The sequence below is a fragment of the Chlamydotis macqueenii genome, chromosome 14, assembly GCF_036417535.1.
Source record: "Chlamydotis macqueenii isolate bChlMac1 chromosome 14, bChlMac1.mat, whole genome shotgun sequence".
Taxonomy (NCBI): Eukaryota; Metazoa; Chordata; class Aves; order Otidiformes; family Otididae; genus Chlamydotis; species Chlamydotis macqueenii.
In genome coordinates, this window is record NC_141569.1 from 1595281 (window position 1) to 1620999 (window position 25719).

Sequence of the window (25719 nt, forward strand, 5' to 3'; positions counted from 1 at the left end):
CTCAGGTTCCTCTTTTTGGAAGAGTATTTTTAATCTGTATCACAGCAGTGACTGACTTTTCGTTACAGCGTGCCATCTTGTACCGGTGTAAACGAAGGGTGGGAAGCTGTCGCGCGGGGCAGCAGAACGAAAAGGCAGAGGACAGCCGAAACCAACATATTGTGCAACGAAGCCCCAAAACCAAAGCTGTGACCATCCCAGCATGCCAGCAATCATCTCCTGATTTCCTGCAGAAAGCTGGCTTTGATGTCACTTCAATAGGAAAACTGCTGGATGTTTCTTTTAGTTCTGAACAAAAGGACAGCATTAAACCAAGTGCCAGCTATGGTTTCCGTGGCCTGAGCTGCAATCTCAAAGGGCTTTTGCCTCCAACAAGCTGCACTGAAGGCTAACTTTGAAGTTAGCAGGGCTCAGAAAGAACGTAATAGATATTGCAGGAGAATATAAAAGTCTCCAGATCAGATGTGATGACAATCGCTTAGCACCAGGCATCCTGCCTTTCTACTAGAGAGGTACTGAATTCCAAGCTTTTGGCCTAACTCTTACCATTTCTCCCAAAACACATACTTACACACGAGCTCGAGACTTTGAGAATACGTTTGCTCTAGCAACCTGAGCTTACGTGTACAGAACTGTACGTGGATTCCTGTAACACTATTGTAAATATGTTTCCAGTATTACATGCCTTAAATAAATTCTCTAGTTCAAGTATCTTCCAAAGAAGACAAAAGCACTCCGATTCTCAAAGTAAGTTCAGGTGCACGTTCAAGCCCTGCAATCATATCTACATCTTTCAAGGCCTCTTCACTTGATCCTTGTTTCAGTGATTTTCCAAGTAGAGCATTTAAAAACTGGCTACTGAGTATCTCATACAGAGAGAGCTTTAAAGTCCGTTGTCATTCATTAATTTTTTTTTTTTTTTTTTACTATTATCTGACAAATTTAAATTTCTCTTTCAATGCAGACCCTAACCTATTTGGTACAATGACATTTATCACTTTAACATGCAAATTCCTTGACGGGAATTCTTCAATTCTGAGTCTCTATCCAAGAAAAACAGCTGAAACGTCCACAGACACGTCAAAAGATCTTTGCATTCATATACTTTATAGTAAATATTTTTCAGTTTATTTATTAAAAAATAAAATTAGAAAGTGGAAGAAATGCAAAAAAAAAAAAACCCCTATGTTTAAAAGTGTAGTTCGAATCATCTCTGAAGTCTGGCTTAATAACTGTATCAAAAATTGTGTGTGAACTTGAAGAATGAGAAAAACACAAAATTAAAAAGCAAAGAGTTCCGGTGAGAGTCTCTAAAAACACCAGCGCAAAGCCACTGAACAGAATTCAATACTTACGAAGAGAAAAGGCTGGGATGAAGATGACCTGCATTATTTCTGTAGGACGAAGACAACTCTCAAACTTCCAAAGTACCCTAAAATCCACTTGTCTGAAGCACTGAGAGCCCATCCTGTGCCACAAAGTAACACCTTTCCCTTGTGGGGCTTTGCAAACATGACTGGTTTGCCACAGAAATATCACGCAAAATAGTGAAAGGTTTTGGTTACAGTTCCTTCCTTCTCTGCTGCACCACTTCTTCCACGCTTGACAGATGGGCGTTGGTAAAATTTCCTGCGTCCTGCTGTTGGGTTTGCAGACAGCTGGTCTGTCCTTGACTCCAGTGCCTCCTTTGGTTTATTCAGATTTTATCACCATTTCAAAGGATCACAAAAACCAAACCACTTATGTGAAGACGCATTTGCCAGAGCCTTGAAGACCTACAGAACAACTCCTCGGATTAAAATAAAGGAGGCCCAGGGAACCCTGCCTGTTAAGCACCCCAGGAACTTTTCACACTGAAAGAATAAATGTCCTTAGGATGATGACCCTTAGAGTGGAATTATTAATATTGGCAAAATCCTAACTAACACTGGTATCAAACTGCTGGTTAGTTCCCCACAAGCAAGGGTCCTGATCCTCCTGCCTGTGACGTTTCTGATAAGAAGTCTGCCAGGGCTGTGCAAAGATACTGCACAAACTAATTTCAACCTTAGTGGGAAATATTTGATTAGAATTTTTCTCCTTCTTTGAAAACCCTTCTGTGGGAAACAGACTGAACATCTGCAAAGAGGAGGAATAAACTGTCTTGCATTTCCTTCTCCTCTCCTAAGAAAGATCTCACTCCCTCCCAGCATAAGCGTGGCGCTACCAGAAGGCAGGCAGAGAGCAAGGCACACTACCTAGCGATTTCTTTGCATCATAAGAGGATCAGATGGGGAAAAAATCCCCTCTTTTCCAAAGGAGGCTGAGAAACCACACACACAAAGGCGTGGCTTACATCTCTCCACTCAAAGATGCAGTCTTCTGCAGATGCATCGTAAGAGGTATCGGGAACAACAGCTCCTGCCCACTACTTGTGAGATATATTTAAGCGTAGTGTGACGGTGTTAACTTTTCTGAGGAACATAAATTTATATTTGAAGTGATGCTCATCTGCTGCAGCTATAAGCAACAGCTCTGGATTTACTCAGGCAAGGTCTAGTATCTTGTGTTGATACATCAACCTATCATCAAAACACGTGCTTGCTCCTTTGGGACATATCCTTCCCAGTCTGAGAGACGACAGATTGTGATCTTGAAATAGTACAAAAGAGAAACACCAGCAAAAGGCAGGCTAGCAAGTGGCCCAAAGGAAGAAGGACCGGATATCTAAGCTCACATTACTTTTTCTACGTTCGGAAGTCCCTTCTGCAGCAGGCACCAGCTTAGTGAAATATCTCAAGAGGGAGTCATATCACCACATCCTCCTAACCTCTATCATAAAGATTATTGATTAATTACTAACTTCTGAATATCGGCAACTTCTGAAGGAGAGACAAAGGTGAGAGAACAGCCCACCAACCAACAGCCACAGGTGAAATAACTTGAAAAGCTGCTTAGAAAGTGAGGCATACTCCTGAAAGGAGTCACTCTTCTGTTCAAGCAAGCTTGCAGCTTGGGGATGAAACGTATGATCCTTAGTGCTCTCTAAAAACTACTGAAAACAAAGATGAATAAAAGCACTCATATGTATTAAGCTGTTTCTACCAGCAAAACCCTTTACCCACAAGCAGAAAGGCTCGTGGCTGGCAGCACTCAAACAACCCCACCCTGGAGAAGCCACTGCAGATGACCCAAACCTGCACAGCAGTTTCGCAGGCTGCCCTTCGCCTCCCAGCCCGCAGCCGCCACGCTGCAGCTGCACGCCTACCACAGACCAGAAGGGACACAGTTGGACCCATGAGGCAGAAGCCATAGTCAGCTAGAAGTGACTGATGTACGTCGCATCTGGGGAAAAGGAGGAACCAAAACTTACAGATATTTACTCCATTTGCTGGTCTCTGACACCAGGGAACGCACTTCTGCTCCTCAGCTAAGGAAACTAAAGAGGAAGAGCTCTGGTCTGTAGCTCAATACTAACTCATTGGCTAAGTTTTAAGTAATCTACTAAGTAAGCACTCTCTTCTACTTGAAAACAAACAGTATGAATTGACCCAATAAAGAGAAGGTCTCTCTAGGCTTGCCCCTAAGAAAGAACAGGCTTAGTTAATAATTAAAGTAATAAAACTGAAAGCACTCAGATACACAAAGGATGACTGAAAAAAGTGCTTACCATAACACTTTCCATCAGATAATAAATCACGCACAGGAAAAAAAAAAAAAAAAAACAAAAAAAAACAATCCCTGCATTTTACATTTACTTATCTTACTGGTGTCTGGACCTAGCAGCAAGCCACGGCCACGCCATCAGAGCGCACCACGACAAGCTGCTGTCACCCTACGGAGACTGCAGCCAGAGTGAGACCACATCCAGAATACCGGCCCCAGTTTTGGGCACACCACTACAAGAAATAAACTGGAGTGTGGACTGGAAAAGGCCACCAGGATGGCTGAGCACTGGAGTGCAAGGAAAAAAAAATAATAACTAGGTAAAATTCAGTGATACCTTTTGCAAAGTACTTGCAATATATGCAACTAACACCCAACTGAGCTGTCAGTTCAGTTCTCAGAGTCTGGAACATACACCCCAAGAACTTAAAAAAAAAAAAAACCCCAGAAAAACTGCTGAAAACAAAATCCAAACTGGTACTAATTTTGAGAGGAGACTCCAGCTTCAGCCAGAAGAAATAACAATACTGGGAAGCACTGCTGCTGATCAACAGAGGGAAAACTGGACATTTTTACACCAGATCTACAAACGGGGTAATTCAGGCCATCTCCCTGCACAAAACGGTCACAGGCCTACTGCACGCACATCTACAATACCATGCTTACTTTTAAAGCTTCGTGTCTCAGAAAGAAGTCTGTTTAAAACAGAGGGACAAGCCCAAATATTTCAGATATCGGAGAGAACATTCTGTTCCTTTAAAGAAAAGGAATCAAATATGCATTTCTTTTTAATGGACCTGTTGGCCTGTTTCCAAAATGAAATGGTAACAGTCCCACTGGTTTGAGGCAAAATACCAGAAAACATGTCAAAGAAGTATTTGTAAATCGCTTCAAACCTACCAGAAGAAGCAAAGCAGTTGCCTGGCTATGACAACTCATTTTAACAGCTGCATAGAAGAACAACATTTTCAAAAGGATGCAGACTACACAGAGACAAGCTATTCATCATTTTCCGATTAGCGATTTCATGCACCGTAGGAAAAGGTTCTAGCAGAATGCATCTGCGGCACTCGTTGTCATTTTAAGAATACTGCATCATGTTTGTGTCTGAATTTATACCGTGAAAAAAGGACGATGAAGTTTTCATGTCAATAAATCAGAACTCTTAGTTTTCAAATACATTTTTTTCCAAGTATACTTTCTCTTGTTATACTTTCCTTCTGGTATCTGAACAGAAATATCAACCAACAGAAGCTCAAAATTAGAAAAGAATAACAAACAGAAGCTTAAGCAAGTTAATGCCAAACAGTATCTTACCAATAAATAGAAAGAAACTTCCTTCTCCTTGCCTCCGCTCAGCTGTGATAGCACTGAGATTCCTTATGGCTAACAGATAATTTCCTCTGCAGGGAAGTTATTGTAAGGAATAAATATTAAAAGCCTAATGCTCCACAACTCCACTTGCCACTGACAAACAGTAAGTTCTTCTGAACAGTAATAAATTACGAATTGGCCAATTCAAAAGGCTTTTAAGACCATGTTTTTGTGAAGACAGCTTCCAGCTATGGAGAGTAAATCAATACGCTCCTGCCTCAATCTATAAGCAGGAATGACACGGGTAAGAAGTAAGTCAATGTCACCTTCCTACTGCTCGCCCACCACAAGGGCACGTAGTGTCAGAACGGAAACGCAGATCCAGGAAAATCGATCAAGCTGGACATCCCACTGCGCAGAAGTCCAGGATACAGGACAGGTAAAGTGAAGCGCACTATCACCGGGTACGGACCACTGGGTGAACGGGCTGGGAGGAGTCAGGGCAGCCTCAAGTCTCAGAAAGCCACTACATGACTTGTAAGATCTGGCCTCTGGAGGAACAATTTGACTTCTCACACCGGAAACTCTGGAAGTGAGAAGTTTACTGTTCCTATGGTGAATCAGTGCTTTGTTAAAGGAGTGGGTTAAAGGAGTTAGGAGTTTTAGAAGAGTGATATGATGACTTCTTAAAAATAAAATAAAATAAAAAAATCAAGGAAAAGTATAACTGAATATGAAGAAGAACAAAAGAGTTGGGTGAGCAGTATTTGGTTACCAGGTTAATTTAGTTACATTTATCCAATAATTTATTCCCCAAGCATTATTTCATCGCGTTCTACACAATGCGATAATCCAAAGCGACATTTGAGTACTTATCTTCTGTTGCTTAATGATTAATCTTCAATTCACACTGGAGATGTTTCCATACAGAACTAAGAACACTGGACGTTTCTCTTTGCGTGACAGTGCTGTTGGAGCTATTTCCCAAATCAGGGTGACAAAATCTGTTCTAAACCACTGCGATGCTTCACGAGGATGAAGCTACGGAAGGTGATGTATCCATATGGCTGGACTGCACAACTGGTAACAGAACCAGTTTCTCTAAACACCTAAATAAGAGACCAGTATGCTTTTAATCTTGCAGTCAAATCTATACTAAAGAGAGGATGAAAACAGTAGCTACTTGAATCCAAGTGTGTTCATAATGATAAGCTCCTTGGTACAAAAGCATTATTAAAGACAATTAAGTAGTTAAAAATAAGGCCTCAGAACCTACAGTACTTTCAAGTATGATGACCTGGCACTCAACACTTGTTTTTCCATAGAACAATAACAAGTGATAATAAGTGTCAAGGACTATTTCCAAATAACACTAATTTTGCTGAAAAACAGAATAGATGAGAGCAAACTTCAAGCCCTACAAACAGGAATAAATATTTTTTAATAAATTATCTCTCTTCTGCATTCACTAACAGCCCACAGAATGCAGAAAGTTAAAACCTCTCCAGTAAACTACAGGATCTACGAAGATATTTTACTGCGTGAGAAAAAGCCCAGAATACAAAAGCAGACTAACTGTGGAGAACTACCTCCAATCCACCGGCATCAGAGGATATTTGCTTAGAAGTTACAGCTTGATTTTAGAAGAGTCTAGACAGGTTTTATGATTGCTAACTACATTATGGAAAGGCAAGAATAAACCTCATCTCTGCTTGCTTCTTTTAGACTGATGGTAGATTACTCTTGAAGCCGAAATGTTTGAAAAAGCACTAAGGCTGAGTAAGAGCTTCCTGAAGAAATTCTGCAATGCTCCAGATTTAAGACTAGGGTTTTTCCCTCTTTCTGGTCCATTCACTACTCACTCTACACATACAAGACACACAGGTAACAGATACAACTCCCAGATAACTTAAGCGAATCTCTGAAGGGCTTCTATATTTCCCTTCTTAAACTTCCTATTAATCATCGTTACATTAATTGAATGTGTGCTACAGAACAAAGATCTCCTGGTACATATGTCCTACCTGTTTTACATGGGGGCTTATAGCTCAGGCAACAAAGAAGGGCAAGTCATGGTACCAAAAATAGAAAATGGGGAAAAGCAGCTGGTGCCACTTTCACTTCCAACTTCCCCTTCAGGCATCACTGAATCACACGCCGGAAAAGAGAACCTTTTTTTTTTTCCCCCCTTATTTTTTAAGTATCTGCCACAGATGCTTCAAAAAGATTCAAAATCTCTTACCCCTGGTTGCAGTTCTACAAAAATCAGACTACCTTTTTTTTTTTTTTTTAAAGCCTTTATTTTGGAATGAAATTTAAATCAAAGCAGCTCTCTCTACACCTTACCAAGCAGCATACCCCACAGGTATCTGTTTAGGACAGCTATTCCTCTCACTCTCCAAACAACCCATCAGGAGAGCGCAGCCAGCAGAAAAGCACAAGCCCTGGTGAAATCCCTCCTCAGGAACTCCTGAAGTGCAACAGACTGGACACACAAAATTGTTCCTTTCCACACACTGAGCTCCTGACAACTTCAGAGCAACCCCATGACTTGAACAACGCAGCTGTCCTTGCCTTGGTTTATTAATATGTTCAGTTGAGAAAAAGAAACAGTTCATTTGCCATGATGTGCTAACCTGATGAGAAATTTCCAAAGAGCTGATTTATAAGAAACTTGGGGCAGTCAAAGTTCTCAGACTGATCATTAAGGAGTCCTCGCAACGCCCAAATCAGGTGTTTGCAGAGATGCAGGCCTTGCATGCAGTAGGGAACCTGAGCTCATTAAGGAGCTCCCTAGCCTGACCAGTCTTTTTGGAACTCACTGTGTGTGGGTTCAGTAGCTAGCCCTCCCCAAGGCTTGTAGTCCATGAAACCGAGACCTACACCTACCATTTAAAAGACAGTTATTAACTGTGAAACGGCTCCTATCCTGAAATAGTTCTCAAACTGCTAAACACAGTTAGGCATAAGTCATAAATTCAAAAGTCAGGTAGAGAGGAGGTAAAATAGTTAAGCATGAAAGTGTAGGACTGCAACCTGAGGTCTGCCCAGAAGAACAGCCTCACGACAGCAAAGCAGCAGTTGTACCAAGCCCACTGCTCACATCCCTCACCAGTGTTCATTAACAAGCCTTGAAACCTCTACTGGCCCATCTCAGCAGACTCCATCCAACCTACTCCCAACATGATCGCTTGCTGAAAAACCTCAAGATGCTCTTTGGCCACTGACAAGTTAGGTCCCAAGAGGAGGAAAAAATAAATAAATAAATAAATAGAAAATCCCACTGAAACGTTTTATTTTACTTTTTCAGTGAGGGGGTGAATGCTGCTGACCAGGGAAAGAGAGCAGGAAGACCTTACATGAGAACTAGATTGTAAATATTCCCAAGACACACACCAAACCTCTGTGACTTTGCCCTCTCATGACTATAAGCATTCACTATAACCATTATTTGGCCATAAGGTAGTGTCAAGTTTCTATAAAATTGTATTGTCCATCTATACATTTATCTTGGTCATGGGTTTACCTCCCACTTCTGAATAGTACTTCAAAATTGGAAACAAAGCATTCAAAGAGAAAAACATGTTTGTACTTTAACAGACATTTTGAATAAATTTTTAATTCTGAAACACAAATTTGCTGGAATTCAAGCGGCCACATTTTGCAGGCAAGAAGAGAGGCTTTGAAATAAATGGTTACTCTCTACAGCAAGACATTCATGTTATCCAGTGTCTGAACTCAAATGGACTAACAGCAAACAAAACTAAAATTGTTTAAGTTTTCATTCACAAAAGCAATTTCTTTTAAGTATCCATTTTGTACTCACGAAAGGCTGAACCACTGAATCACGCTGTTATGTTATACAAAATACCAATATTAAATAGTAGTTATGTTCTGCCAAAAACGTTACATTCAGAAACACTTTAGAAAGTGCCACACAGTTACTACACATGTTCTGCATTTTCTTTCCAAGGGAAGTATCCTGGATGTTCAAAACTGTTAACTGGTATCGAAATCTCCCTTTTTATCATTTTCAATCCCTCCCAAACCAGTGGGAAAAAAAAAAAAAAGCAACAATTCCCCCATCTATAAATTATGCAGGCTCAGCTTCAACAGCTTACTAGAGGAAAAACAACAGAGAACTTGAGATTTAGTAGTCTTCTATGCAGAATAAGCCCCCCATCCCCGGTTCTTCACTTTTTAAAGGCTAAGAAGCTAAGTGAACAGAGTAACCCAAAGAGCTCCAGGACTATTCTGCATTCAAACATGCGCAAAGACTGTAATAATGGAAGGCTAGAACCAGGATCACACCTAGTAGAAAATAAAAAGCTTATCCTTTCTAAATCAAATCACACACATATTACAGGCTAGTCAGTTCATTGCAATTTAAAAGAAATGGCAAAGCTCATTATGTTGTGTTTTTTGTTGTTTTTTTTTTAATTAAATGAGAAAGCAAAACGTAGCAGGCAACATGCACAACTATGCTACTTATATCACAAGTTCAGTAAACAGGCAATAAAACACACAAGCTCACCACCCCCCGCCAGAGCCTACTGCACAGAAAGCTCTCTTAAGATTCACTCCTACAATGCAGTTAAGTAGAAGATTTCACAAAAGGATGCACAAAGAAAAAAAAAACCACAAAACCAAAAACATTTAGCAGACTTAACAATTTGATTTAAACAGAGTCCTGCGAGGTTAACAAATGTTCAACAGCATACGCATAACATTTACAACAAGAAAGAAGAAAGGCACCTGGAGACATCTGACACTGGGCATGCTCTGCAGGCATCTCAGTGCGCACATGCTCTCTACCAGGTTGGAGCAGCCTAGCCACAAAGACCTTGGCACAGAACACTGCAGGGTGACAAAAAGGAAGGAAGAGAAGAAGCAGTTAGAGATGCCACAACAAATCACTCAAGGCAGGCAACTCATTAGTAAGTTAACGTGGGTACTTATCTATGTTATTTCTACATTAAGCACAAGGTTAGCGGCCAAGGGTAAAATAATGACTGAAGATCCTTTTCAGAAAATAAGCCATCCCTCTGTCCTACCACGGATAAGGAGCTGGTTTTCCTCACGTGCAACCGCTTGGCTTTAGTGCCCAGCTGAACATTTGAACTTACTACCAGCAGTGTCAGAGTCGTTACACTTTGGGTCCGTCAGTTCAGCGCTGCATCCACGTACCGCTATCGACAACCAGCGTTCTGCTGCAGCGGGGGAAGGTGCCTTACCCAGCAAACTGGCCTGGCTGCGATTGCTTGCGAGGTTTTTACCTGTGCAGTCACCCTTGGGGAACAGAAGTGCAGGAGCTTTTCATTAGGGTGGCAAGTCTTTAGGACAGAATCTGGAGGAGCTTCAGTAATTCAGGTTTGGCACCTCGCACTGTCTCAACTTTCCCAAACAATCTGTGCTTATTTACTCCGACAGCAAAGCCGACATTAACTTCTGGGGTTACAGTCTATGCACTGGGACATTGACACAACCAAAAAATTGGAAGTATTTTTCAAGAGGAACAACATCTAGCTAAGTTCAAATTGTAAGACCAAGTTCTGCTTGGTCAAGACTAACAGTATCCTGATTAAATGGGTTATTGGGGGAAAAAAAGTTTGTATTATCAGTTGAAGGTATCCTAAAGCCAAATTATACCCTAGCTACATTTATTACTCAAGCCAAAAAAAAACCCAAGCTTAACTACCAGACTCCACACTGCTGACACTGAAAGTTAGGAAAAGTTTGGAAATCTTTTTTTCTTTTCCAAAGCTGAGGAAATTTGATGCAGACAGACTCCCCAAACCTTTTACAGCTCCATGACATTATTTCACAGTTCCTTTTAAGGACAGGATAGTACACACACTACATAACCACCAGATAAAGATACGGAAAAGGATTCAACTCCTCACTATGAAGCAGTGCACAAACCCAGCTCTAAAATTTGGCACAAATTGAGCTTTCAATAATTTTTACAATGGCTTCCCATTCAGTTATACCAAGCACTAAATCTTCAAAACAAAAATCCCACACAGATCAGAGTTCAAAGGAGAATAACCGGAGGTGAACACTAAGGCAAAGCGGTTGTTGTGCCAGTAATCAGGGGAAGGAGGGAACCCAGAGCAACTCAAGAGGTTAAAAACTTTTTTAAAATTATTTTTTACTTTGTATCTTATGAATAAAATAACAACAACAAAAAAAGCTTAATATTTTCATCTCCGTGCTAAGGAGAGAAATTAAAGCAAAAACAGGAGAATGACCCTAGCAGCACCAAAACACACTGGAATTCTCTCTCTTCTTTTCAAGCAGGAAGGTTCCAATTCCATATGGATGTTCTCTACTATGCACTCGTCATATGATGAGTGGGTGCATATACCTTATGTACAGAGGTAAAAACCAATGTATTTATGCTCTGTTGTATTATTCTTGTTCAATATATAAATAAATCACAGGTTTCCATTATTAGAAGTTTCTTATTTAAGTTTAGAGAAATGCGATTTTTCATTTAGCTATCAAGTAATTAGTCTCGTATATCTACAATTACTTTGCAATAATTTACTTTGACACGTCCTCACATCAACACTTGAAATTTAGTTCCCAGAACTGTTCTAAGGTAGTCAACCAGTGACATTAGGGAAATTACTTTAACTTCAGTGAGACACTTAAAAAAAAAATTAAAAATTTCTATACCTTTAAAGAAAGATAGGATGCACTATTCAAACCCACTGATCATGATACTGAAGATGCAGGATCTTATACAGACCATTCACAGCCCTGCTTCAAAACAAGCGTATAGAATTCAAGAAATTCCCTTTCTAATCTGTTTCATTATTTAATTCTATTTGGCACAACACCTGCATGGTGCTTCCACAAGACTGAACGATTGAAATTTAGGGCATCACTGCAGGTATTCAATAAAGCCCAAATAATGTTTTTTAAACACACAGGCCAGGTCAAGATTTTAATTCTGCTCACGTCACTTTGTAAAAGTCATTGATCGAGAAACCCCACAAACTTCTATGATTTTCAGATAAGATGTATTAAACTCTGCACATAATGTGTATAATGAATCTACACCTGCAGGAATCCACAGCTTAGAAGTTAAACATCACTGGTTTAGGTTATTAAACTGTGGGGTTTTTTTTTAGGAACTACTTTAGCTAAATAAGCTGAATTTTAAAAACTTAAGAGAAATACGTAACTTGAGAACAATTTTTAAATTTAGTTCAAAATACTTCAAACACAGAGGCCATTTCCACGCCAAGTTTAAGCCACACAAAAACCTTTCCACAGCATTATGAAGCTCTGAATAAAAGGATTTATAAAAATCACTGGAGACTTAGCTGCAGCAATAATATTGCACAACACCACAAATTAAATATTGCATTCTACTTCACACTAAAACAGGAATGTGCAAATATTAGTGTGCTTCATTGACATGTTATTTCTTGACCCTGCTTGCATAGGAACTGTCATAAATAAAAGCATAACAGTGTACCAAAGATTTAATTTATGCATAACAAGAGCCTGAACTTATGCCTTCACTTTCTGCTTGCCTTTCATCAGCATCCCAGGGAGCTGCAGCGCTGTTTAATAAACTTTGGGAAAGGGAAAATGACGCTGGCCAATGGGTATAACGTTAAACGCACACAGAAGCCAGTGTCAATCCCATCAGCACACAACAGAACCACACAGGTTAAGAGGAGGGCATTCAAAACTCAGATTTTCAAGGAACAAACTAATTTGCAACGCAGAGTTTTAACGGACTCACATTAACATAGCTGGGCGTTCACCTGAATGCACTACTTGCAGCTAAGGAGCAAGCAAATGAAAAAGGGCCTTGGATGGCAAGGAGTGCGTTATGCTGAAAGAATAAAGACAAATAGAGAGATCCTCACTCTGACCTTTTAGGTACCTTACATTTGGAAAGATTAATACATTAATTTTATTATTATATGACTGATGATAATCCTATACACAAATAACTAGTTGGGTGGTCCAGCCTCAGGAATTAAATGTCAAGCTTTAGGTTTCAATCTTAAGTCTCAAATTTAAGAAATGCTTGCGTTTGCATTCGAAAAATATAAATTTTCAGTAGTATCAGTAGAAAAGGAATACTTTTCTACTAATGCTTCAATGTCTTTAAAGGTCAGATGCTAAGAACTTCTTATATCAATAGTAAAGCACGCAGCAGTGTTCTTCCAATAAAGCAAATTTGTAGGTGGTAACTTTTAAGACAGAAGCACCAAAAAAGCCCCAAATATACACCTATCGGCCCCAAACAATCTGAAATTTTTATTCACCTTGTACTTTTCATAGGTGTACAGTACTGACATTTTGTTAAAGCACTGTCAAATGTCCAGAAACCTTTCTTGTCAGTGCACTGGAAATTAAGAGTTACAAACAGAAATCCTCACGTTTTTTTACCCCCTATTAAAAAAAAAAAAAAAAAAAAAAATCACCCATTTATCCTATAAAGCCCACTAAATTACTCTAGAAATTAATACGGACTATAGCCTGTGTTTCTGATAGAACTAATACGTCTTCAATATCCAAGGATGGAGATACTGCAATGTCATAATTAAGAATGACAGCATTTACATAACCAAGCCTTTTTGCTGGAAGTTTTATAAAGCATTAAAATTATGACCTCAGAACTTTTCACCGCATTCATTTTATTTATTCAAGATAATTTAAGGAATCCAAATTTATTGGTATGTTTACTGTTTGGAAAATTCTGTTCTTAAGGCAAAAATATCCTCGCTTTTGAAAATCAGTTTATAGACAGAGTCCAAAAAAGATGGGCAAGAGGAGGTATTTTGGAATTTCAAAGAAAAATGCAGGAAAACAAATGAAGGAGCTAATTTACTTCATTTGTTTTCAAGGAGCATGGCTAATTACATTAATTCACTCCTCCTCCAACAACTTTTTTTTCTTACGTAGTTTATTTACAAAATGAAATTCAACATAAGAGCCTAACACATGACTCAAGTTCACAAATACTAAAGTCTGAAATGCTTTTGCCAACTTTCTTGTGACAAAAACCAGCTCCTCAGTCAGGTTAGTTCATGTTCAGGACATCCCCAGGTCTATGAATAGAGATTCAGGCTGGCAAAAAAAGGTACAACCAAAAAACTTCAACTTTCATTCTGAATTCTCTTCAGGTTTTTAGGTATAGGAAACTCTCACGCTACTCAACGTTGGTAATTTATTGCTTAGTTTACTTTGATTTAGGCCTGAACCAACAGAACTGATATTTATTTCCATAAACTCTTAAAATTGATAAATTCATGGGGTACTTGCTGTTTAGTGCAAACCCCCTCTGTGGCTGGGAAAACCAGACATCCCCGGTAGCTCAGATTTAATGCTGCAAAAAGGAGTGCTCTGAAAAGCAAATCTACACTTAAGGACAGTATGACTGTTTATGAAAACTATATGCTCCCAGGAAAAATTCAGTGTCAAGCTCAGCTCTTAGTTTCTCAAAAATCAGCATTAACCACAATAAGATATAAAAAAAATATAAGGCAGTAACACTCTTCAAAGGCCTTCAGTATTATTTTACTCTCGGCAGGGAATAGTTGCCAGCTACTCAAACTCTATCCCCTTCTGTTTAGCTGGGTATCATCCAGATCTTACCTGGTAATTTTACACCAAGTGATTTATTCAAAATAGTGACAAGCAGAACACTGTTGAACTAACTACATATCGGAACAAGTAGTCTGAATATTTGCAAGAGGTGGAAAAGTAAAAGTGTCCAAGTATACTCTTAAGTGTGAGTACTTAATTGTAAATAAAGTGTGGGGGCATGCATGTAACAAATACGCGTGTTCCACAAGTGACAGCCTGGCTTGGCACGAGAACACATTCACTACGCTGCAAATTTTGGCACAACACTGAGTATCTCGAAAACAAAAAAACAATTCACATCAGACCAATAGTAGTACTTTGTACTCTTCCTACTGTCTTTTCAAAACTAAGCTGTCCCTTGAGAGATGCAGCGTATACATGCTCCAGACAAGTTTGTTGGAATCAGTGCCATCACACCACTATATTTTCCATGTCCAAAATGCAATCTTGTGCCCAGTCTTGAGTGTCTAATTTGGAAGGCTGTTTGAATACCATTCGTACAATGTCTTTCCAAAATCCATGGAGTTTTACATACGCATTCAAATGTTCTGCTTCAGTTTAAGAACGGCTACAGTCCCAGGTCAAGAAAGCTGTCCTAGAGGTAATTTACTCTTGCAGTTCTGTCCTTCAATGGACTACAAATGCAAAAGTGAATTTCTCAAAAGTAAGTATCCACAGAGCGGGAAACTCATTTTAACTTGTGAAATGTTTTGGATTATTCCTTTATTGTTATGAGATCAGTCTTAAAAAAAAACAGGTAACCCATAGCCGAATCACATTTCCATTAGGAAAAAAAAAAAAAAACAAAAAAAAAAACTATTTAGTTAAATGATTGCCATTCAAAATAAAAAGTGCTCAATGTCACAACCTTCCAATAGCCATTCAAGATCTGCACGTAAGCTTCTTGCAGTTGGGGAAAATACTAAGTGAGGAATCAGCAAATTTAAAGCAAGACAAAGGGAAAACAACTTATCAGATAAATTCTCCTCATTACCACACCGTTGTTCTAGATAGGACAAGGAATTCACAGAAGGGTGATCGGTAACGCAGTCCGACTCTGCTCCTGAAGATCAAAGTATGCGTTTGCTACAACAAAATGAATGCTACAAAAGGAATATGGGTTCAGTGCAGGAAAGATTAAATGCTTTCTTTGCATATAACAACAACCTTACACCATTATAATTTATTCATCAGGATAAGACTCATGAGCTACAGTATCTCATTTTCAGAAGGTACAAAAGACTAGAAAGAAAATCCTAATACGCTTACGTAAGTCACTCTGATTGTTAACTGAAATAATTTAAGTTTTCCAAAACACACAGTATTTAGATTAATGCTTGCTTCCTTCATGTACATACAACCCAATTCTCACAGTTTCCAAACTCCAGAAGTGTGATTTTCCTTTCTGCATCAACATACCCTATGGTACGTTAAAAAGGCCATTTCAAGAGAAAGAAAGGCTTTCCTACGCCCATATGCAGCGGGAACAGAGGTGCTACAGACATCTACAGACAGCAGCACACCTGCTCATAGTAAATCACAACTGGGGGGGGGCAGGCGGGGGGGGGGGGGGAGAAACACTGGAAAGAGAGCTAGCACTGCCAACTGAAATAGTAGAAACTAAGTTAAACACTTAGAAAAGTGTGGCTGAAACTCGTCTAAGACATTAAAAGCTGTCTTAGACTCCTTTCTGTATTAATATTTTAAGGATGAGGCCTAACACAATCCAAAAATAATATTAACTCCATCTAAAAATCTAGTATAGACAAGGCAGCGTGCACTTTAACATGACAAATTTAAATGCATATGAAGTCTGGGCTCAGCAGACGATGAAATGCTGGCTGCACATTCAGGGTTTGTGCATCAAATGCTGCAGAGGAATATTTACGTAGCCTTTGACAGCTGACTTGCATTTCAAAAAGTAAAATGTAAGATTCTAAACCTGGGCAAGAACTAAGCCTCCAACCTGCATATACTTACATTCAAGTTCAACTTTACTACTGCCTTTGACAGGACTGCTTCATGTTTCAAAAAGTTAGGCAGTATCAAATACCATAACATCAGGGATCTCAGTTAGCAGGAGTACACGTTTACGCTTCCCCTTCCCCCTGCCCCTCAGTGTATTTTAAATTATTTCCTCTTTTCAGTTCTCGTCATTAAAGATGCCAAGTTCACTTCTGCCTCCTCATTCTCTATTTTAGAAAAAGGCACACCCTGAACAGTAAATACGCCATGGGAAGAGGTTATTTTGCAGTGTTAACTCCAAAGTGCGTCCAATTGGTGTGTGGGACAAATTCAATTTGCTATTAGACGAGACTGCAAGAAACGTCTAATAGCACGTTTCGACTAAGGCTAAGGCTAAGGAGTATTTACCTTAGATTCTCCCTCAGATTTTTTTTTAAAGAATCATGCTAAAAAAGCATGCCCAAGACTTCTCCACCCTAACCAAATAAAATTCAAGTACTCCAGAAATCAAACCAGGAAACAATAGCACCCTGTGCACAAATAATTCATTATGTATGTATTCATCAATTACATTAAAGTATAATTTTTGCACAAAATACCACGCCAGCAAAAGAAACGCAGAGCTAGAACAATACATGAGATCAACAGCATCTACAAGAGTTTCTTCTACAGTAGATTAAATATGGAGGCCTTAACATTTGCTTTAATAGCTGTCTACAAAAGAGAACACTCAAGCGGCTTAGTGTTATTGCTATTAATACCAAAAAGAATTGAGGCATACTGCTTCGTACTAACTTTAGGAATAAGTTGCCGAGTTCATTAAAGCACTAACTTACAATCAAGCTGGGCATTAGGAGAGAGGAGAGATGCAGGTCGCTCATTCACACCAGACATTTAACTCGCCTAAGTTATTTTCCTATCAGCCAGGGAACCGGCTGTCCTTCCTAACTCACACAAATACCTTCCAAACTCGTCTTTGCGATGGCATGTTGGAGCCTCTCACAGTCATCTCAAAACCTCAGATGAACGTGATTCAAAATACAACCAGGCTCCCCTACGCTGAAATAAACCTGCTATAAACTTTAATGCTCCTCTTGAAAACCATGCCTTACAACTGGCTCAGCTACGCTTTGAAAACAACGAGGAACAGAACTTTATGTCGAAATCTCAGGAAGGACTTAAAAGGCTGACTGCAAGTGCTGCCCGCAACAGAATTTCAAATGGAACTTCAACAGGATAGAGCTACTGGAATTTGTACTACAAACAGCTAGACAAGTTCTCTAAATTTCTGACGAACTCATCAGAGAACATGGCTAGAAATCAGAGCAGATAGCTACTACTTTCCTAAATTCAGCTGAGAAGTTCAGTGAAGTCATTGGTAAGGCTGCTTTCTCTGTTCAGAAGCAGGATTTGTAAACCTTTTGCTTAGTGCCCCGAACGTGTAGATACTGCTTTCCAGCTCCAAAGAAGGGAAGTTTACTGTATGCTGCGAGGTTCGTTCTTCAGAGTAGATCTGTGATTTCTCAATAAAGTGCACATGTACTTACTGAATATGCCCTTTCCTACTCTAAGCTCGGCAGCTAACTTGGTCTCTTCTAACACTCCGGGGACATGAAGCAGTTAAAGCAAGGTACTGAATGTGCAGACAAACTCATCTAAGCAGAAGCAGCAAGATATAGTACAGGGTGACTTCTTACCTGAAACTTTGTTTCTGGGCTTCAGATCCACCAATCCAGAATGAAAGGGGATTCGAATGGGTTTTCCTTCTCAGACTTGTCTGTTAAAAGAGAGCAGCCAATCATCTTCAGCTTGGTGTACCTACTTCTTTCTTGAATGAAATCCCAATTACGTGCTCCTAATGCTGTTAGAGAGACCAGGCAGCCTAGGCACTTAGCAGTCCGGTAACGACTATATTAGTGGGGTCATCGGATTGGTGGATCTAAGACAAAGAAACGGATTTACAGACAAGAAATTGCTCTTTCCCCTGCCCTGAATCATCCAATGCACAACAAGTGTTTTGGGGCTACTGCTCATTTTGCAAAGATGAAGGAAGATGAGAAGAAACCACAACGCAGATAACGAAGCAAATGCTAAAGCTTCAACTGCTGGCTTACGCCTCAACAGGCCTGCTCCATTAAGTGCCAGAACAGTAAAACACAGCTTTTCAAAACAGCCCAATACAGTTCTCCTAGTCTGTGTCTCTGGAAGACGATCTAGAACTAGAAGAGAATAAGCCAAGGCATGCTACTCCCGAGACAAGAAAAAGTCACCTCTTACTGAGCAAGATGATAAAAGGCCTTCATCCAGTACTTTCAGGAGCACACTCAGAGTACAAGTGACTAAAAGCAGCTTTAACAATGACACCTAAGAGATGACGGAGTTTGCAGGTACAGCCTACAAAATTTTCCCTAACAGCAGCCAGAAGCAACAGCAGTGTTTTTTAGAACATAAGGCTGCAAGATCCACAGAAAAACGTATCACTGCTGTCTCTCACCCTTTTCTCTGCTCTCCAACACCTTCGGGGAGCTGAACCAAGCATTCTTCAGCCTCCACAACTGTGCCTCACGTCCCAAAGCACCAGCAGCTTGGAGCAGGGTGGGAGATACTGTCACTGCTCACAGCTGTGCCAAGAAGCTGTCTCGATGAGGGCAGGCAATGTCGCTGACTGCCCAGAGCTACCCAAAGAAAGGAGCATCCTCATCGTGGGCCAATGTTCTGCTTTTCTACTGCTGGTAAAGCAATAGTCAATTATAGGGCGACATTTCAAGGACAAAGCAGCACTGTAAACCTGATACCACGTCCAATCTACGATTTTTTAAGGCTGCCAAGTAAAGTGATAAGATGTCAAGACGTATGACTCAGAATTTCAAGCGTACAGTATAGCTCAGTGAGAAGCCAACTATCAAACTTACATAAATGTACTGATTTGCTAAGTCACAACAGAGCCAGCAGGGTGTTGGAAGGAGAGGCACTTCACCATGAAGGCATTCCTTAAAAGTATTTGCAAGCGGTACAGCACAGGTCTGATTTTTGTCTCAAGAAGTACTGGCGTGATGGAGACAACCTGAATATCAAGTTTCCCTGGCTAGTCCTTCGCTGCCCACAGAGAACTGCCTATAAGATCCTCTATCAAATACAAGCTGTACCTGTAACTTCAGTTTTGCAAACGGATTCAGAGTAGAGATTTTCAAAGAGCTGTATGTATTTTGGTCCGAAATCTTTAAACTGGCTTGATTGAAAAGGATAGAAGGTTTGAACACGGTGCCATCATGCAAGTCATCCTGAAATACAAACATATGCCTCGCAAAAAGGCAAACAGTGCAGGCTGTCACAACTTCTTTTGTGCCCAAACTCCATATTCAAGAACTCCTCAGCAGTATGAAACTCGGAACGCAGCCCCACAACTCGCAGCACTGAATATCTAGCTGTGTTTCTCCTCTAAGTCAATGAACAAAACAAAGACCTGTAGCATTGCCACAGCTAGAAGTTGACCCAAAAAGCTTTTTTACCAGTTTACCCCGAAAGCACATCAGTCCTGACTCCTAGCAAGCAGGTAGCTACCTATACCTAATAAATTTCTGTCTGTATTCGTAAAAAAAATAGGCCCAGGAAGCTGAACTACTCTTTGATCACCAATAAAAATGTTAATTTCCCAGGGTTGAAGTACAGGGATGCAAGTCCTGAGGGGACCTGGATTAAAAAGCAATGAAGAAACAACATGCCTTCAAATGCTCCCATTGTTAATTCAGCCTGCGTGAGAAGCAAGTTAAGTTTCCAAAAAGATTCAGCACTTTTTTTGTTGTCAAAATACAAAACAATATTGCATTATTTTTGCATTATCTGGTCTCGGTCCTGCACTACTCATATCGGGAAATGTGTGGAAGTAGTACAGGAAAATAGAGTGGGCTGTCAGATGTCACAGCACTGAGCTCATAAACACACCAATAAAGTGGGGAAGGAAGGGATTTTCCAGAAAAAGTGGATTTGCTATGAATAATGAAGTACTAGCAACACCATGAAAATCAAACTGAGAAATCAGATTATATAACAACATAAACAGCGGCATTAGTATAAAGAAGACATCGCCAGAGAAAAAAGCTGGAACATAAGTATTGTTATTAATAAGCATTAAACAACTCAGTAAACATTCTCATTTCCCTTCAATTTATTTTCTCCCTTGCAACAAAAGATTACTTGTCACCGAGCAGCCCTCTTATAACCATGGTCTCTTATTCTCTCCCACACATCATTCTTCTCGCGTTGGCACGGTTGCGGCAACATCCATTTCATTTTAAACCCATCAGCAATCTCGCTTTGCACGCTGCTGCACAAGCACTCGAAGCAGCACAGGAAGATGAAACTGAAAACGCCAAAGCAACAGTGACCTCTAAACTCCACAGCAATAAAGTGTAACGCATCAAAAGACATACATTGAGCTGACCGTACACGTAGCGAAGGTGTTTTGGAAAACACACATGAAATGAAAAGGTACGTCCATCCTTCAAAGAACGTTCCCAAGTCTCTCTGAGGGTACAGCTTGTAACGAGACAGTTTGTTTTGCTGCAGTGCTTATGGTTGACCCAAATTTTTAGCCACGTTAAACAACTCTAAGGGACACAGTCAGCACAGTCTGAAAGGCAGAAACAGCATACATGTGCTTTACAACTTTTTAAAGGAGCGACCCAACAGCACTTCAGAGGGGGTAGCTGGCGCGCATACCAGCGTGCCTGCAGGGATGTGATCTCATTCCACAGTGACACCTGGATACCGGATTTACGAGCACAATTCAGGACCTCCCGGTCCCAAGCCTGAGCTCACAGGCAACTCACTGCCCTGAAAACTACCCAGCGGTGCTCACACACAGGAAGCCACACACGTGGTTCAGGCAGCAAGGGAACTTTCTCTGCTACATGTTACTCGCTCAGCATTGTCGCAAAGGTCAAAAAAATTTAGTAATTTCAGAAGATTTAATTGCATTGTGAGGGGGAAAAAAAGACTCCGAATCTCAAACGAGATTTTAAAAGCTTTTGGTGAAACACCAGCGCTTACGTCTCCACAAGAAACTGTAACTTTTTTCTGTAAAGAACTAAAAGCAATTTAGTTTCATAATTTTCCCTACAAATGGAGCATCTGCATCTTTCCTTCACCTGTATAAACTGATGGCTGCTGCCACAACAATCACAAAATTCAGATAACTTTTTTCTTTGTAACCTCTCTTTTGCATCTCCTGCGTCTTCCCTTGGCCACCCCAGTTCCCCACTCACTCCACTGTTCCATCTAATCCTTCCCAAAAGATACAGCTTTCCACGCTTCTTTGTCCATTCCCCCATTTCATCACCACTCTGCTGGCTCTGAATTCAGCTGCCTTGGTCTAATTCATTTTCTTAAGCTCTTCCTTCCCATTTTCTGCACTGCTGCCAAAGTCACAGCAATCTATTCTCTTCGTATTTGCATCCTTCCTCTGACAGGCACTCTCCGAAATGTGACTGTCACTCTGGCAGCCTGTGCAGCAGCACAGATCTTACAGCCCCTCTCCAAAGGCTCATCTGTGCCCTCCGAAAAGGCACCTAACCGCCACCTCTTTAGATACCGGCTCTAACCACTTCCTTTTTCTCCATCTATTAAACTGTCCAGCACGCCATCAACTGCAGGCTTAAATGTCTGACACGCAGCTCTCAACTCTGCTAATTTAGCTCCTGAAGATTAAAAAAAGGTAACTGCAAAGCAAACAGATGGTTATTCTACTGAAGAAAGCACAGCTAGCTCACACATGGGTTTACAAACATCTTACTAACTCTCCATCTACTCCCAGCCTTCGATTGAGACCCAGTCACATTTCAGCGAGAACAGTACCTCCTTTGTTTCAGATGCAGAGATGATTGCTGCCTAGTCCATCTGTATTTCTGTTGCAACAAAAGTAAACTCTTTGAAGGATCTCTCTAAGAATGCATGGAAAAAAAAAAAAAAAAAAAAAAAAAAAATCACAAAAATGTAACTGCCTGCTTGGCTTGCAACGATTGAGATAGGGAAGAAAAAAGCCAGAACATTACAGCCCTACCGAGATATATACAGCAGCTGTATTGTGGTTTCCAAACAGAATGCTAAGACTTATTTTGCACTGTAAAGCTTTAAATAGCTTGGGGGTACAGCCATCTCCCGTTGCAGTAACCCAAGGAACTTCAGGTACCGCTGGCACGACCTACAGAGGTTGCTGCTGGCAAGGCAGGCCTGCGTGAAGTACTTTACTCTGAGATTGTAACCTTTCGAATTTGAAGTCCTTCAGCTCACATCAAAGTTCTGCCAGGAGAAACCAAAAGACTTTTGGCAAGATATTCAATTTTGGTTCTTCATTTATTATTTACAGAGGCACTTAAACACTGGGCACTTTTATGAGAGAGAAAGAGAGAGAGACATTCTAGACAGTAAAGGCAGGATATTAGGAAGAATATTTTCCATATATATAACTTCAAGATACAAATGATAACTCAATTTAAACAAGCGCTTGTCAGCTTTATTCCTAGGCACGGTCTTTCCATAACCATTTCATGCTACTGCCGTGGAGCAGTGTTATATTGAATTTAAACTGCCAGCTCTGCAGCAGGGGGATCTGTGTTTGGAGAACAGCGTGCGCATCAAGGACGCAGTGGGAAGACAGATAATAAGCTCAGTCAGTGAGAGAATTTACACACAGTTGGCTTCCTGCTTCAGTAACCACGTCCCATAGGTGCCTGATGGGTACAAGAGCCTGGGAGCATTTTTTTTTTTTTATACTATCCACATCTTATGCTGTACACAGTTCTCCCTACAAACGCATAACTTTAACTTGTATTTAAAAAAAAAAATGTTATTTCCCATACTTACGTATTCTTTTACAACCACTTTAATGCAAACTAAGAAGCTAATTACCCCCTACTTTGAAAGTCTGCTGGTAAAACAGAAGCATGGTTCAGTGAAGCTTTCTGAGAAAATGAAAAACACAAGGCTTTTAGCAGGTATTGAAGACAAACACATACAATGAGTTTGATGCAACTGAACAACACAGATTTTATACAAAACTCTGAATCTGTAGGCAAAAAACTCTATTTCACAAAGTGTTGTTGATGGCACTTCACCTTAAGAAGGGAAAAACTGATTCTTTAAAAGAGCACAAAGGTTACAGTTATCTAATTTCACAGAGAAAATCAAAACCAGGGGAAGAAAGAGCCCTTTCAATCACATTTGGCTAGCCCTCCATCTGTTCCGGATTACTTCCTCACTACTCATTTTCTCATAGTTTGCCCACTCACACAAAGCATTTAACTGAGACAGCGCCAGTACAAAGGGATCTAAACTAAAACCAGCCCCGTCAGATACGCTGTTAGCCTACACCGGGACCTCCCGCAGCCAACACAAGTTAAAGTTTGCGGCCTCTTGAGGGTGTCTTGCCTGTGGAGGTAGATACCATCTGCAAATGAAAGCCGTGAAATGTCATCGCTAAATCAATTGCTCATCGCCGTTACAATGGCTAGATGACATGACGTGCCAAACTAGAACATGACATGCGAAGTCTTAAGCTGTCCTAAAAAACACAGTGACTTCAGAACACTCACTAGAACTCCACGCGGCAAATGAAAGTTGTCACTCTGAAACCTTAACGTATTTCTCTTAATTTCAGCTTTAAAAATAGAACAGTATTATTTCCGTGACTGATTTTTCTTTAAATAAATGCAAATTATCTATCCAGTGAAGGCACAGTTGAGGGCTAGAACACTGTGTTCTGAAACTTCCACGCAGTTAACATGTTGACACATTATCTCTTGTTTATCAGCCCCTCAGAATTTTGTTGTATTTGCTCCTCAGAACCTTGCCATCATACATTCGCTCCTTTATTTACTACAGATTCATCCTTGGCATTGGAGGGAAGCCATCGCGTACCAACAGGGCACCAAAACCAATCTCCTGCATCAAAGAAAGGCGTAAAACATCCTGCTTTTAGTGAACAGTAACATTCTTCAAAAGAAAAGCATCCCGCTAAGCCTGGCTCGCTAAGAACATCCCCAGTTTAGGGACGTCTGCCGGCAGCACTAACAACAGATACCAAAGTTTGCATATAATACTGAAATCACGCACTGAAAACTCTGGCAATACGGCTTCTGCTTCTGCTGTGTGTATTTCAATGCATCTTCCAGGGAATCTCGTCTTCTACAACAGACAGGAAGGCAAAACCTCCAAGCCATGTCTTCGTTTAGGAACGACTTTCGGCGATTTTAGTGAAATGTTTACACTCAAACACGTCTTTCTATGCAAGCCTTCACTAAGGTTGAAATTAAATTCAACCGCCAACTACATGTTACAAAGTACCATTTTCTACCGGAAACTAGAGAATTAGTTGTTTGTCTTATTAAATTCTTAATAGTCGTTAATTTCTTGTGAAAGAGAGAAAATGTGTTTCTTAAACCTCCTACCACGTAATAAAAATCCTAATAACCCCATTGATATTTGTATCTAACACATTTCCCAGGTCCAACTGTAAGCAGAGGCTACAACAACTAACAGCAAAAGTTACCTTTGCTCCTGCCTGCTGACAGTTTGGCCCCAAAGAGAAGAGACTTCTAAACCAGGAGAGTGCTTACAGAAAGACAAGCAAGAAAGCTGAGCAAGGCAAACACACCTTCCAGCCTCAGAATGCTATTTCAGCACCCCAAACAACCCAAGGCCGAGGAGGATCAGTACCCCTCTGTTCCACGCAGGAGAAAAGCCACCAGAACCCGCTTTCCACCTGGGAAATTTTGCAGTCATCTCTTTTCTGTAGGAGACCGGTCCTGTCACGGACACCCGGCCAGCCGCCCCCCGCCCGGGTCCGCGATGCTGCCGCCCACTAACGCGCAAACAGTTCTGATGTCACCCGCGGTTAAGTGCAAGATCACCGAATCGATAGGCGTCGGGAAGGGAGGCTCGCGGAGAACAGCTTCTAAGCTACTGGCCTCGGCGATCAGAAACAAATACTGACAGAATCACAAAGTTTTTTTGTGTTTCTCTCTTTTTTTTTTTTCTCCCCATTTCTGCTTCTCGAGAGGAGACAACACCCAAAGAAAGTTCCTATTTCCCAGACCAAGTAGTTCAGCAGGAACTGTACTGCCTAAACAACCCATTTAACGTCTCCGCTGAACCCAGCTCACCTTCAGCGTGCCTTAGAAG

General features: G+C 40.5%; 1 protein-coding gene across 7 annotated transcripts in view; it reads right to left on the minus strand.

Moving 5' to 3' along the window:
• FBXW11 (F-box and WD repeat domain containing 11) overlaps positions 1-25719 on the minus strand; it is a 70922-nt gene that overhangs the window by 44029 nt on the left and 1174 nt on the right. Inside the window, exons 2-4 of one of the 7 annotated variants that reach the window (XM_086758652.1) lie at positions 18240-18319; positions 15577-15680; positions 9715-9816 (exon numbers count right to left, since the gene is read on the minus strand). The exons of 1 other annotated variant lie outside the window; for it this stretch is intronic. In XM_086758652.1, the coding sequence (XP_086614778.1) occupies positions 9715-9765 (51 nt within the window). In that variant the 5' untranslated portion in view covers positions 9766-9816; positions 15577-15680; positions 18240-18319. Of the gene's footprint in view, positions 1-9714; positions 9817-15571; positions 15681-18239; positions 18320-25719 lie in introns of all 7 variants that reach the window. 5 more of the 7 variants (XM_086758651.1, XM_086758655.1, XM_086758656.1 and 2 more) reach the window with 5 other exon arrangements.